A 15263-nucleotide genomic window follows, 5' to 3' on the forward strand; every position below is an offset into this window, starting at 1 on the left:
CAATTTTATTAAAATTTCACGTTTTACTGCAGCAAACAGCTTAACTAAAGTAGAACCTATAATTCTAAAGTGTCAACATGCAATCCTCCGTTTTATCTCTTCTTAAATGAAATTATATAACACGCTAATGGCATTAGAATTAATGACCGTTTTTATTGTCTCGTCAAGCATTTACTCAAGAATTAGACTATGCAATTGCATCAAACATTCCGGAAGATATCTGTATCTAGTGTAAATGCTCTTTTAATTGTTTGAGTGGAGTGTGGTGAAACACAATTTTCCTAGCAGAAAATTGGGTTCGTTGGTCGACACGTCTACAACTTGTTTTTAAATTTCTCACCGATCGATGACTCATTTACACATTCTTGTAAATTATATAAGACTAAATTTTGGTTAATTGGACCGGAAGTTCGATTTTCTTAAGATTAGGTTTCTTCCGACATATAATTACATAACTGGTCTCAGTGTTATTTGAAACAAAAGGCTGGGTCCATTTCCGGGTTCCAGTTTCTCAAAAAGTACTCGGATCAAACCGCAATTGAATATTTTTAAACGTCGGACTTTCACATCCATAAAAAAGATTGTTTGGTTTTGCTAATTGAAGCACTTTAAAATTCAATTTTTGGTTTTGTTGAGACAGCTCAATTAGTTGCATTCACTTTAATTAGACATGTTGTTTTATTAAAATTCGAACCGAACGTTCAGAGTGTCCACGTTTTTGTATTCAGTGACCAGAACCGAATTGCACGAACTATCAAAGAAAGTTCCAACAATTCCAGCGATGTACGAACGACATTGACTACAAGAGAGAGTAGTTAACCATAACAGTGGGGAATCAAGTTGTGGCAGCAATTGGTTTGAGTATGTGATGGATTTCTTGTATGAATCACACTTGATTTTGTTAAACTGACTAAAAAATCTAATTAAAGTGGTGGTGAAACCGTGAACTGATGTGCTAAGATGCAGGAAACTGGGAAAATGTAAGTGGTCTGACTCTGACATTCACTTATGCAACTGGACGAATTATTCATGTTTTTTTGCTATTGTAACGTAAACATTGTGGCTAGGAGTTTGGTTTTAGATAATGATCTGACATTCACCATCACGAAAGGTGATTTTAAGACGGATTAATTAAGTCGGTTCCCACTCTTGGGAGAGAGGGATTTTTACACGTTGTGTGTCATTTTCATGGGGTTCAGGAGGAGAAATTTATTTGAGTTTGAGGAAATTTATGTTCTTACGTAACGACAAAACAACGGTCACGGCTGCGAAATGAAACCGATTCTCGAAGTGACCAGAGCGAATTTATTATCAGTTCTAGTTTGCTGCAAATGAGCGGGCGTATAAACAAATGTTGCTAAATTCGAGACAGGTGCCCTTAATTTCTACAATAATCAAATCTAGTAGAGAAAACGCCAAGTTTTGGGATGCCTAATTACTTCCACGTTATAAAGTTACAGGCAGAAAAATTTCTCTCTAATTTTATTTGTGCACTTGATGATTGCCTCATGCTTATATAATTTAATGATTAATCATTGTTATAATTTTTCTATTTCCTTCCAATAAATAAGTAAACCTTAACACGTTTTCTAGAACAAATTTTTGTAAGAAATAAAATTGGGTCCATTAGAGCGATGGAATCTCAATCTACATATTTTAAGTTTGAAGAGTTTCATATCAAATTTGTTAGCTTCGTCTCGTTATAATTACACGTGCACTAACGGATCAATTACTTGGGTTGAATTTATCTGCATGTCGCATAATCTCTCCTTTTACGATGATAATCATATTTTATTCTTGACTTGATATGTCTGGTATGTACAGCAGCCTTATTAGATTAGATTAGATATGACGAGATTCTCAACGTATCACAGTAGATTGGTATTTATGCAGTATTAAAATTCCAGAAATTGTTTACAGTAGTAAAATATCCGACGATTTTAGTTTTAAGCCCTGAATAAAATTTTTGCTTCTTCACATCATCCCGAATTAGCTTGGAAAAGTTAGGAAGACGGGAAGAAGTTCCACATTTCATATTATACAAGAAGCACGTAATATTTAATTGTAGTTTTAGAATTACTTCACAGGATGTCAATGTCGGTATCAATTTACAATTCTTGACGTATATCCATAACAGAATAATGTATTACCACCATTATTTAAATATCAGAAAATAATTTCGCAATGTAATATGATCAGAGGCTTAAATATTTAGAACGCCGGATTTTTCAATTGAAATTTAACCGTGTTACGTCTTGTACAATTTTCTAGAGACGAATAAATCTTAGTCAAACATTTTGTGTTCTTTTTATCTTTTGTACAATACTTGTGATCTACAAATTAAATTCAGTGCTGCCACCAACTTCCAACGTAAATTTACGATCTGTTAAGTTTACGCTTTGTTTACAACTGGGCTATGGTTGATTAGCATTACATAATACTAATTATTTGTTTTAATTTAACGCTCCAATAGGCTAGTAATTAGTTTAATTAGACAAATTTATTACGAAAAATGCGAGTGTTAGAACGTGGTTTACTTTGCACCATGTCTAAGTTAATTAAATGCGAAAAAATGGATGAAAACGAAACTGGTGCTGGGCACGTTTCCCCAAACCACAATTTTTTGGTTAGGATAATTTGGGCTTGTGCGCATTTGTGGTCTGTATCAATGCAGAGTAATTATTTTTTCTAATCATAAATTCAAAAAATTTACAGAAGTTATTTCGTTGGTTTTACGTCTTTTTAAGACTTTTCCGAGTAAAGAGAGCGGTGCCATTCCCTGTTCCAACCTATTCATTCTTGTCGGGCTCGCCGATCTCTTTATGTGAGAGGCTTCTCTGAAAGGTCGTCTGGGGGCCAAGCCCAATTCTGCACACAATGTTTGAACGTTTGCACAGATTCGCAGGAGCATTTTAGTGGGATTCTTGCTTCCAAAGTCATAGTATTAAAATCAGGACAGTGCAGAAAATCGGGAGAGTTCCTGTCAACTGACCAAATCTTAGATGAATAAATCAAATAGTTGAGTGGCAATCACAAAAACAAAAATTCAAAATTTTTCATCGTTTGAGTCGAATTTTTGTTTTTCCAAAAAAACGATCATCGAATTTTGGATATCTAAGAGAGGATTCTAAGCAACAAAAGAGCCAGAAAAAATAAACATTCCGGAGCTTTAATTCTTGACCTCTGCCGACAATCCGAAACTTCAATCGCTTCTAATACGATGATTTGTTGACGTACATGAAACATTTCACACAGTTTTGGATTCTGCGTGAAATGACTAGTAATAACTTGAATTTGCTCCCACAAATAAACGAGATATTAACCGAATTAAACTTTCAAAGGGTTTTTTCGGAGGCATTTTCAAGAAACTTTTTCAATGCAAAAATGAAGTTAAATACCTTTGAGTTATGCATCGATCGAAAGAGCAGCTCAAGATCACTCAACTAGTCAAATCTCAGATCGGTAGGTCAAGTGGTTTAGGTGTAGCGTCAAAAAGCAACAAAATTTCAAAATTTTTAATTTTTTTTAATCGTAATTTTTTTCTCAAAAAAAAAGTATTTAATTTAGAATATCTGAAAGCGAATTCTTAGCAACAAATACGCGAGAAAACCGATGGCAAAAACCACATTTTTCTATTTGTCTTAGTGTCGGAGATATCTAACACAAAATTTTTCACCTCTGGCGACTGCCCAAAGTTTCAATCGCTTCTAAATCGGTTATTTGTTGACGTACGTGCAAAATTTATACAGTTGGGGATACTGCATGAAATTTCGCGTTCAGTGAGCACCAATAACTCAATTTTGCTTCACAAATAAATGAGATTTTGACAGAATTAGGTTTTCAGAGGTTCTTTTCGGAGTCATTTTTAGCAAACTTTTTGACTACTGAAATGACTGTTAACACTTTTGAGTTATGCATCAGTCGAAAGAGCAGCTCGAGATCTATAAACTGGCCAAGCTTTTAGATCGGTAGGTCAAATAATTTTCGAGTGGCGGTAAAAAAACAACAAAAATTTAAATTTTTTCATCGTATGAGTCGGATTTTTTTCCATAAACGTTAAATTTTGGATTTCTTAGAGCAGATTCTAAACAACAAATTCAAGAGAAAAACAATAGAGAAGACCGTGTTTTTCGATCTGGCTGTTTCGGAGATAGAGCATTAAATTTTTTGGATTTGAAGGACTGAATACGAAGAATTACAATATGATAAATAATGTAAATGATCAGAATAATATTAAAGAAGCTAAGAATAAAAAGAGCAAAACTCGAAACAAAATAAGAAAATAAAACAATTAACAAAGTTTAAGAGAATGCAGAATCGAAGCGAATTTCATTAATCGGCATGAATAAAAAAAATTAATTAAAAGTCCTAGAAACTGTACTACTAGGTAAAAAAGTGGCTAAGCTTGCAACCGGAAATGCAAAATAGGTAATGAAACCGTTACACCCTCACTGTCTGATTCATTAATCCTTTGCAAAATCGCTTTTGAAAGGTCTGTGGTCATAATTATCGGAAACATGTGAGGGGAAACTGTAACTATGACTGTCCTTTGTATAAAAATAAACCAAAAGTCCCCTGCCACTAACAATTACAATTTTTTCGCACCGCAATCATAATTTTGCAATTGTTAATTAACGAGAAAGAACAATTAGCCAACACTACACAATTTTTCTTCTTAAAAACCCACTTCAAGGTATATGCAAACCACAAATTTATAGGCACAATCTCTCAAGTTGCGATATTGCTAATTATTGTATCGATCTTATTTTTTTCTCCACAAAAAAATGAATAATTTATAGCGCCATAAAATCCATCGTTTGCCACGAATTTGCAAATCTTTCCAGTCCAGTTGAGCTAGTTGAACCCTAAAGTGTATTTTGCATGAAATTATGTTATGGTTGCAAGTCTGGTTATAATAATATAGCATTACACGAAATTGCACCGTTATTGTGTGAGTAAATGTTCCAGGCGCCCATTACATTATTTACATAGAAAATAAGATAAATGAACAGTTAATTATATTAACTGTCTTTTATGTCATTTCTGATACCAAGGCCGGAGCACAGTGAGAAAGTCAGTCTAGTACATACAGACTTATTCTTAATCTGAAAGTGTCTACACGCAATTATTAATTATTATTAAGAAAAATTACTCGACGTTTACTTCGATTGAATTTAAATTAAATACATTTACCACCAACAAGGCTGCGTACCCTTTACTTGAATTGACTCATTATTTCCATGACTGGACGACTTATTGGCAGTTGCAATTCCGCCATCAGTGAAAGGCCCGGGAAAATAGATGAATCAGTGGTCATTTCTTTACCGAAATTCCCATTAAGTGCAATCATTTTTTTCAAAAAAATTGATTCACTTTTACTGGAGCCAACAACCTCGCTGAGATTAGACAGTTTCATCATATCAATTAGCAGTTTTTAAATTGTTCTATGTGGTTAAACAGAGAAATTGTACCATCAAAAAATGATTTGTGGTTTAACATATCTCATATCTACACAATAGTTACAAGATCACTTTCTAATCATATTCTAAAGAAGGAAACACCTAAATTTTCCATAACGTTTTATTGATGAAAGTGTTTTGGGAGAATGATCTAATAAATTCGTTATGAAAGTTACACGATTACGCATCCTTCGCAGGAGAACAATACGATTATTTTTAACTACCGAATTCTGTTATCTAATAACTAGCGCGAATTTATTTATATGAAATTATAGACGTGCTAAGATGTGATTGCTTCACAATGCAAGAAAATTCGTCTCTTTTGTTGTGAAGTTTTCAGACTTTCTTTCAGACAACTAATTTGGGAATTTTACCCTTTCAAAGCCTAAATTATTTCCTGTTGCTGACCTTTAATTATTTATAACAGTTGTGAAATGAAAGTAAAGATGAACTGCAGTCATTTCTTTCAAGTTTTCGTATTGCAGATGTTGATATTATTTGTCTTCAGCTTTAGAAAATAAACGGAAATTTGTTTAAAGTAAATCTTACAAACGCCACCTGGTTGAGCTTGGATTATAAATTAGAACGGAATTTATGTAAAATTTAGCTCATGCGCCTTTTTACGTAACAAATTTAGTCAAAAAAAGGATTAAAATGAAACTTGTAATATTTGAAAGCAAGCCCGCTTCCGTTGCTACAGGTAATCACAAGCCAATATACATTTTAATTAAATTATTTAGTTTGAGCTCGCTTTTAATAATGAAATGTGACTAAAACATGACTTTAATCATTGAATGGCAGGTTATCAAGTGACTTGACAAAATTTCCAAATCAGTTTATAATAATTTCTAGAGGAAAATTGGCGCTTGATTTTTTTGTTATGAAGCTTTTCCATGGAGTGCAGTTTTAGCATCAATCGATACCATCGCCCTGCACTCTGGCCTTTACTAAATAATAGCTCGCGCTAATTAATTTCGTCCGGGATGTCCCACAGCAGGTGCGATTCCCAAACTACTTTCGCTTTCAGTGTTCATTTTGTAACAGCCAATTTACATTACAAAAATCATAATTGCGATAAGAAAAAGAAATTTTCGGTCATCGACACGTGCGTGTCTGTTTTTTTTTCTCTAATTATTCCAACTGTTAATTCCTTAACTGAGCTTTTAGTCGCAGTGGGATGTGTAGGCAACCAACAATACGCCTGGCGCAACTTTTCAATAAATTTCATCTCCATGTTTTAATTAGAACTAATTGACTGTCACTACACCTGTCTATGCAAGTGTGATTATTAAAACAATCAATATCCCGACTGGTTTGATGGTTTTTATCGGTTGCTCAATGCATTTATCAGACTATTATCCTTAACACAGTTACAACACATTAATTACTATGCATATTTTTTAGCGATTGATTTTTTATTGTGACTTTCTTAATAAGGAGGACTACGTACACATCCGGCATAATCAATAAATTTTCTACAAGGAAATTTCCTGTTCCTCGGAGGCATAAAAGCCGCTGTTAGGTAACAAGCATTCTTCACATATTGTGAAGGTAACAAAATTAAATTATAGAACCGTATAATCTGAACCACTTTCAGATCCAGTAATTGTAAATCTGAACTGTAAATAACTAATATTTCCATGGAAAAATTCCACGAAAGTGCATATGTTGAATAATTATTCACAGGACCGGAAATGTTACCAAACTTACAATGTCGAGATATGAGTGAAAATTTATTTCATTCCGGAGATCTAAACGAAAGCGTGCTTACTTCCGGATGAAATTTTAAACGATTTCTGTTACGTAACGTGGTACTCGTGGGTTTTCACACATTTTATTATCTTTATACGCCCTAACAGTTCCTTCTGTTTATGAATCCTTGCGAGAAAGTTGAATTCAAATTTAAAATTCATCAGCCAATTTTTTCAATTGCTACACTTGGCAATTATTAATTTCATAACAGAAATCCTGAAAATTAAGCAAATTTCGGCAATTTTCCTGAATTATTTTGTGAGGAAACAGCTTGATTGCTGCCATAATTCGATAAGTGGGTAAGGTTAAATAAAAGTGCGAAATGGGGTTTAGGGCGCAAATTTAATTTCATTCAATAATGGAAATCGGTAAATCACGTTATATAGCAATTAATTAATGCATAAATTTGTGGTTTTATGATTCAATTATAATTATAAACGAAACCTACTTGTTTGAATCGAATCATCATTTAGTAATAATGGGGATAAATCAATGCGGTAATTTTTATTCTTTGTCCGTCACTTTTTTTGTGGGTAAATATAAAAACCTTTTTTTTAATAACAATAAAAGGTTTCTAAATTTTCCCGATTTAAAGTTATTTTTTTCCATATTCGTGGGCACTCAAATCTAAAAAAGTTTTTAAAAGTGGAAATCCATGTGTATTTTTTTAATTGAAAGACATGAATTTATTTTACACCTCGACACTGAATCAAAATTATCTTTTCACCGATTTTCTAGACTAATCAAAATCGCAAAAGCGCGAATATTTAACAAAGCAATTAAGAAGAAAGTGTTTATGAAGACATTCTAAATGCAAAGATTTTAGAAAAGATTTGACTTTTATAGAAAACAAATATATTTGTTTTAATTTGTTGTTTCTTTTTCTAAAAATTTCATCGATAAATGAGAGAAAATCAGTATGAGGACCGATATAAACGTTTTTTGTAGCATTAAAACTCATTCAACTTTCAAATAATTTCCCTATAAGCCTACAGGCAGCGATTTCAAACGAATTTCCACAAATATTTAATCAAAATACTTTTCGATATAATTTGCTTTATCAGCAAATAATGCCTAAATTACAAATTTTACCGTATTTCACTAATTTACATAATATTTCTATGAATGTTTAATATTGTGCATTTTGGTGACTTAATCAGCAAAATTTAAAATAAGTAAATAAATAATTGTTTAGTACTGTGACCAATTTAACTACTGCATTTTCAGAGAAAATCGTTGAGAAAGATACAGACAATTTTAACTACAAAAAATGAAGCTGAGGAGATTGTAAATTTGATTAAACAGACTTCCAGTGTTCAAAAAGTATCCATATCCGTTTTGAAAACAATTTGCAAAAAAAAGTTACTTTTCTGTATTAGCAAATCTAACCGAATTCGACGAGTCCAATATAAATTCTGACGAATGTTTAAATGCCTCAGTGTTATATTTTTGTTCCTTCAATTTATTATTTAAGCTCGTATAAAATTTAGGACAGGAAAATCTCATTTCTATGAAGATTCTGAGAAAATTTGTGTTGTTCTGTCCAATCTCCAAGTTTATTTCTACTCATAAAATTTTGAAACAGTGTTAAACCGCTCTCGGATATTTAACACAGGACAATATTTATTTGATAAATGAACGTTTAAATTTCGCTAAATAAATAAATATTACTGCAGTACCACATAATAAATTATTGTTACAATAAAATAACCAGTTCAATAATTTCAATAAATTCCGAACTGTGTTTCCAACGTGTGAGCTTAATCAAGCCTCGAATAACTGATAAATTATTTTAAATATGTTTTATAACAACTATACTTTTACTTGACATTGTTGTATTGCATGTAGGCATGTGAACTTGATGCATAATAGACGCTTATTTAGATTGAGATTTTTTAACGTTCCCGTCGAAACTTTTATATAAGTTTTTATCACGTCGTCCACTCAAAAATCTTCCTAATTAAGAACTGACATTACCAGCAGATTTTTCGATTACACCTTTCACGGTTTTGAGCAGAAAAATAAACCAAGAAACGTTTTGAGGAAATCTGATTTTTTAGTCATTAAAGTTTCTCAACAACGCAAGATCTCCTCTAATTAAATAATTCTCTCAGGAAAAAATAGAGGTATTACTGTAACACGCAGTGTAATGTAGGTTACAAAATGCTTAATACCACATTAAAATGTTTTAATTCGTAATGATTGTAATTAAATGGTTATTGAATAATTCATGTAATCTTAAGGCCTCATTTTAAGGAAACAGAACTGTTAAAATTATGGGATTTATTAGATGTCAAATCTTATTAAATGGGCGTCATATGTAATTACTTGATGCCTCAACACCATTACCTAAAATCATCAAACCTTGGCTGTCGAAGATATAACACGAGGCTCTTTCTATTTCTAATAATAAGAGTTCAGTCATTCAGTCATAAAAACGAATCTGTGTAAATTGGAATTATTCGGCGCTAGCCAATTTTCCGCTGTTTACGTGTTGCAATTTTTGCAAAAAATCGTCCAATAGACAGTCATGCAAAGCGTATTTCTCCGTCAGTCAAGTTCAAGTCCAATTTTCGACAGGGTAGACGAGTGAAGAAGTGCATCTTAGATGATAGTGGGGTACTGAAGAAATTTTACTATTGGTCCCTAGAGTACCCTCCTTGACCTCGTTGACTTTCATTCGCTACCAATCGCGCCAACACTCGAACACTTACGACCTACATATGAGCTTTGAAATAAGAAGAACTTTAAGACATTATCACATTCACTCACTTAGTTCGGTCTCAACATTAAACAGTGTAAGACAATTTTTGTTCCTAGGTATCATCCGCCATTTTTCACAAACAACCGCCATTTTTAAACAGTGACAGTGATTCGGAAGTATATTGCAGTGACATTAGTGTTTTTCGTTGGTTTTGTAACATTAGCAATATACTTCTTGTGGATTACCGATTAAGCTACTTTCTACAGTGCGTATGTCGACTCAATTTAGTAATTTTGTTGCAGCACGATGAGGCAATGCTCGTGGACATTAGCTGTTCTGCTGACCTGTCTTGCCGCTTTCAGCGAAGTAGCCGAAAGTAGATCACTAGTCAAAAGAGAAGCAAACGGCGTTCACGTTAACACATTAGCACATGGACATGGACATGGACACGTACGTATAACCAAATTTGCAAAAATTATAAAAAATCTCATCACTAACTCCTAAGCATCTTTCAGAAAGTGATAAGTAAAAGTACGCGACACCGGAGAAGAAAGTTATGCTAATAAGGCGACGTCGAGAGTAAAAGTGATGCTAATTTCGGGCATTACATAAACTTCCAGATTATGCCATCTAACCAGTTCACATGCAAATCGCTCAATTATTCATTACTTTATCGGTCACTTGCATTCTCCCTTGAAAACTGAAAGTAATGGCCTTTGTTGCATTTTTTCTTCTCCATTTCCTACCATTTCGCACTAAAAAAACACACGCATTTTCTTGTTTTTCTCAGCGAAAGCGAGAGCGGGTTACTTATGGGTTTCTTTGTAACGCGGTGAATGTGCGCGATTTTGAAATACAGTTAACATATTATAAATTCAAATGTATGCATAAATTCAAGTCTCTTATTGAGTGTCAGTTGCAAGTTTTTATAAAATGGGAAAAGAAATCGCAGCTGTAGTTCACGTTTGTGCAAGACACGCTCCGCAGAAAGGCGTGTTTCAAAGGTTGGGTCGAAATATGAATTTTTATGGAAATCCTCCAATAGTTGAAATTCAATGGGGTCTCTGAATATTGAACAGAAAAAGTCTTTTTAACAAAACTATTCATCTTTCCCGCTTTTTATTTTTTTTTATTTGAAAATGGAAATTTGCTTGAATTAAATTGATTTATAACTCAAACAAATTAAAACTTCAGCTGTTTGTCAATTTTAAATATTAAATTATGAGCACAAAAACCATTTAAAAAATTAATGAAAAAAAATTGAAGCATCAAATTGTCCGTTAAGAAAAGAAGGGAGGAAAACCACAAATAATAGTTTCCAATTTCCCAAAGAGTTTTCGGTAAAAAAACAAACTCTTTCCTAATTATTTCCGCCCACAATTCGGAAAACACGGCCCTGAAGATCGCTGACCCACTACATCGCTAATTCAAACTTACAACACCTCAACTTGATAAAAAACTATTGTCCATCTTAAAATTTTGCAATGTTTAAAAACATTCCTGAAGTGGCAGTAAACCAAATCTCAAACAAGACTTTCGTTTTCCCCATGCAATTTTGTAATTGATTAGTCGTCAAGTGAATACATCAAAACGCAATTTGATTGCCAAATTGACCACGTCCTGACACCGTTCTAATTTAATAAAAACCAAAATTGCCGTTGCATCACGCGGCAAATTGGATGTTATCTCGGCAATCTTAATTACAATTGAAAATTTCTCTGCTTTCTAAAGCGTGAAGTAATAACTTTCTTCCAGATCGGATTTAGAGGACGATTTATAGATCTGTAAAAATCGCTGCTAAGCTAAGCATGGAAGTTTTCTCATACTGTAATAGAAAATGCATCGATGGCGTCACAACTATCACTAATTTCAGGTGGGATACGCAGACAAACAGAAAGTGGAAGCTGCCTTTGGAGTGAAAAACGCCATTCTGGGATTCGTCTTCAATGTAAGTAGCGACGTCAGTGTTGTGCATTAACATAATTACACCGTTGATTTTTCAAAACTTCAAAACTAACACCATTTCAGGGTTCAATCGCTAAACCAGCGATTTACTAAAATGAGTGAAACTTGCGACCTCGATAAAAATTTAGAGATTTAGTAAAATGCGGTGGAAATTTTGTGATTCCACATTCGGGAATTTCGTCAGATTAAATACACAAAGACGGTGTTGAGCAACAACATATTTCCTTGTCCATTGTAAGGGTGCAACGCTATGAAATTCATTTAAATGGTTTTAATGTTTCGTGCCATTTATGTAACAGCCTAGAAAAAATTTCATCGCGGTCATTTGCTCCTCAATTATTTAGATGTGGCAAGATCTAATTATTATGACTAAAATATAATAAAAACTCACACGCTTGCATAATGTGGGCGAATTTAAATAACTGTTGGAAATTATAAAGAGAAAGAGAATATTAGCCTTTCAAATAATTCCAGATAATTGCTGTTCCGCTTAATCAAGGCTCTATTCTATTTATTATAAATTAGCGAGGGGTAATGAAATTTGCACCTAATTCGGAGAATATAATGGATTAAACGACAAGTTCCGGAGGACAACAAAAAGTAGATAAGTTTTGCGAAGGTAGAAATGTAATAACTAACTTGGCAGTTCATCAGCTAATTAAGCTAAGAGATTTCTTTGCATCGGTTGTGACAAGTTTCCAAAGTTATCGTTAATTTTAATATTTCTGCACGTTTTTGCTTGAAATTCTATAACATCGGTTAACTATAAGGTGACAAAAATTAATTTGTTTTAAAAATAAATCGCGGCCATTTGGTATGAAAAAGTCTGATCATTTCGCAAAACTACGTGTGCAAGGGGCTGCGACATCGAAGCTAATTTAGCATTGTTTTCTTTACCAAGTCATTCATTAAAATTGTTAATTGAATATTTATAAAAAAAGTCTTTGTTACTCCAACTAAACGGTCTAACATTCTGTGAAATATAATTTATAGTTTATAGTGGCGGAACTAATTTACGCAAGATTTGTCAATTAGAGTGTAAAAATGATAATTGAAATGACAGGCGCCTGTAAAGCCTTCCAGCAAGTTTATTACTTTAAGCAGCTTTTGAAATTGCGCATTGTTTTACCGTTTCCTTGGTATTTACAACATGAAGTTCGGTCGCTTCAACGCAATTTTTCGAACAATTAGCTGTGTAATTGTAAATGCATGACGAATAATCCGCCGCCGATTCTGATCTTGTCAATTAACTATGCACAACACTGTTTTCACCTCGCACTCGCACCTCGCTCATTCATCCATTCACAGAAAATCAATTCATTCATCGATAAGAAGACCGCCTGGGTCGACCACCTGGATCACCAAAACATAGCTAAAAACAAGGCTCAAGGTATCTATCCCCCTCAAGATCCGGTTGTTTCGTTATCCGGAATCCTGTCCCATGCAATCGGCTCAAAACTGCAAGCAGCAGCGCCATTGTTGACCGCCGTGACCAGCAAACTGACCAGCGGTTCTTCTAGCGGAGGACATACTGGCTTCAATTTTGGTGCTCTTTTAGGAGGCGGTGTAGGTGCTCCTGCGGCTGGACATGCCGACGTTGGCGCATCTGTCTCGGCGGGCTATGGGGCTCACGGGGCTTATTAATGTGGCTGAACCATCTCGAAATTTTACAGTTACAACAAACATAACAAATGTGGCAATTTTTGTTCTAGTCACTTATTTGTAGTATCTGCGGCCCGAATTTTTCCACCTTAGGGCGATTCGTGATATCACTTTCACTATCAAAACACGTTATGCTTGTTGTAATCGTCCTAATTTTACTCTAAATACTCTCGATTTCGTAATTTAACCCACTGTTGTTGTTTTAACTAAATTGTTTCTTTTGTCTTTTTCTTCTTCTCTCCTATTTCTATAATTTATTAAGCTTTGTTACCATTTGTAGAAATTCATTGGAAATCATAGTATTCACAATTATATCATTTTTTTTCGTATGGCAATTTGAGATTATGTTGTATATAATTTTATTGTGAATATGTTGAATTAGTCTTAGATTTTGTATATAAGTACGACAAATAAATAATTTAATTTAAACTTGTGTTCCATGGAATTTTTGTAATAAATCACACACAATTTTTCCATTTATTTTATTTCCACCTGAAGCACCTACAATCTCAAATTGTTTACGAAACGCACCATCCATTCCACTTAATAAAAATCATCTTACAACAAATATTTTTTATTATAGAAACGCTCGGGTTTCGCCTGGGACACTACCACAACCCCTAAACCTTCCACCACCACCGAAGATATCGTAATTTTTGAAAAAGGCCAAAAAGTGTCTCTAGATATCCCTGGGGAACTTTTTGCGTCGTCTTACACGTTGGTAACAAACCTGTCAAACACAGTAGGGGAATACATGATTGTAAGCTTAACTAATAAGATAACGTCAAACTGATGAAGATATTTTAGAACTCAGCACTGAGAGCTCAGCGGCTGCTGGAGTCAATGAGACCGTTTTTAAGGAAGATTTTCGGAGCCAAAGGAATCGTCATTGAGGCGACGACGGATAAGCCGATTTTCTCAGATCCTAACGCTAGTTAGGAAGAAGTAGACAATATTAGATTGTAATTATTAGTATTTTGAAATTATTGTATTGCTCAAATGATTGTTGCCCACGATTTGATGTAAATATGAGTGTAGATTTGTTACCTAGTTTATTAAGAAATCAAGGCCTTTAGATTGTCGTGATATTTATATTTATGAAATTATATTTATTTCGATGCGAAATAAATTAGGCTTAACAATCACCGCATTTTCAAATCGTATTTGTATTCAGGAAACATGATAATCATGATGATTAACAAGAAAATCCGCTTGACATCAAGGAATTTCCGATACGGAAGAAATGCTTTCTAACATCTTCACGACGTGGCGGACAAAAGATTTTTAAATTGGCTTTTCCGATTCCCATGACTAAGAATTAACTTTCACTTCACTGTAGCTTTAAATGTCAACTTTGCGAATGTGAAATGTAATATGATGCACAACTTAATTTGTTAGCACAATAAGAGCCCTATCGGGCACATCATCAATAATTTTATGCAATGACAGGTTTTATTAATTATACAGTTACAAACAATTTCTCAACAAAGTAAGTGTCATAATTAAATATGTTTTTTGTAACACGTTGTAATATCGGCCTTGAAGTAGTGTTCGTTAATTAGCGGTTTTTCTTGGCGAGTAACTGTATGGACTTAAAATCTGATTTGAAAATGCACGATTTTGTAATGTATAAATTTTACTTTGTTTCATAGAATAATGTAAGCAAGAATTTCTTGCACGATATTGAATAATGAATAAAACTGATTGTTTTAGATTGCCAA

At 33.5% G+C, this 15263-nt stretch overlaps 1 protein-coding gene across 1 annotated transcript; it reads left to right on the plus strand.

Annotated features, from left to right (window-relative positions):
• Positions 1–836: 836 nt before the first annotated feature.
• Positions 837–15263, plus strand: LOC148170110 (uncharacterized). The gene is made up of 6 exons (XM_088043585.1): positions 837–980; positions 10218–10365; positions 11789–11863; positions 13189–13452; positions 14126–14302; positions 14350–15263. The coding sequence occupies exons 1-6, from the start codon at positions 961–963 to the stop codon at positions 14479–14481; spliced, it is 816 nt and encodes a 271-aa protein (XP_087899711.1). The 5' UTR covers positions 837–960; the 3' UTR covers positions 14482–15263.

This window comes from Gnatocerus cornutus, chromosome 8, assembly GCF_029298725.1.
Source record: "Gnatocerus cornutus isolate USDA-ARS CGAHR chromosome 8, icGnaCorn1.1, whole genome shotgun sequence".
Lineage (NCBI taxonomy): Eukaryota > Metazoa > Arthropoda > Insecta > Coleoptera > Tenebrionidae > Gnatocerus > Gnatocerus cornutus.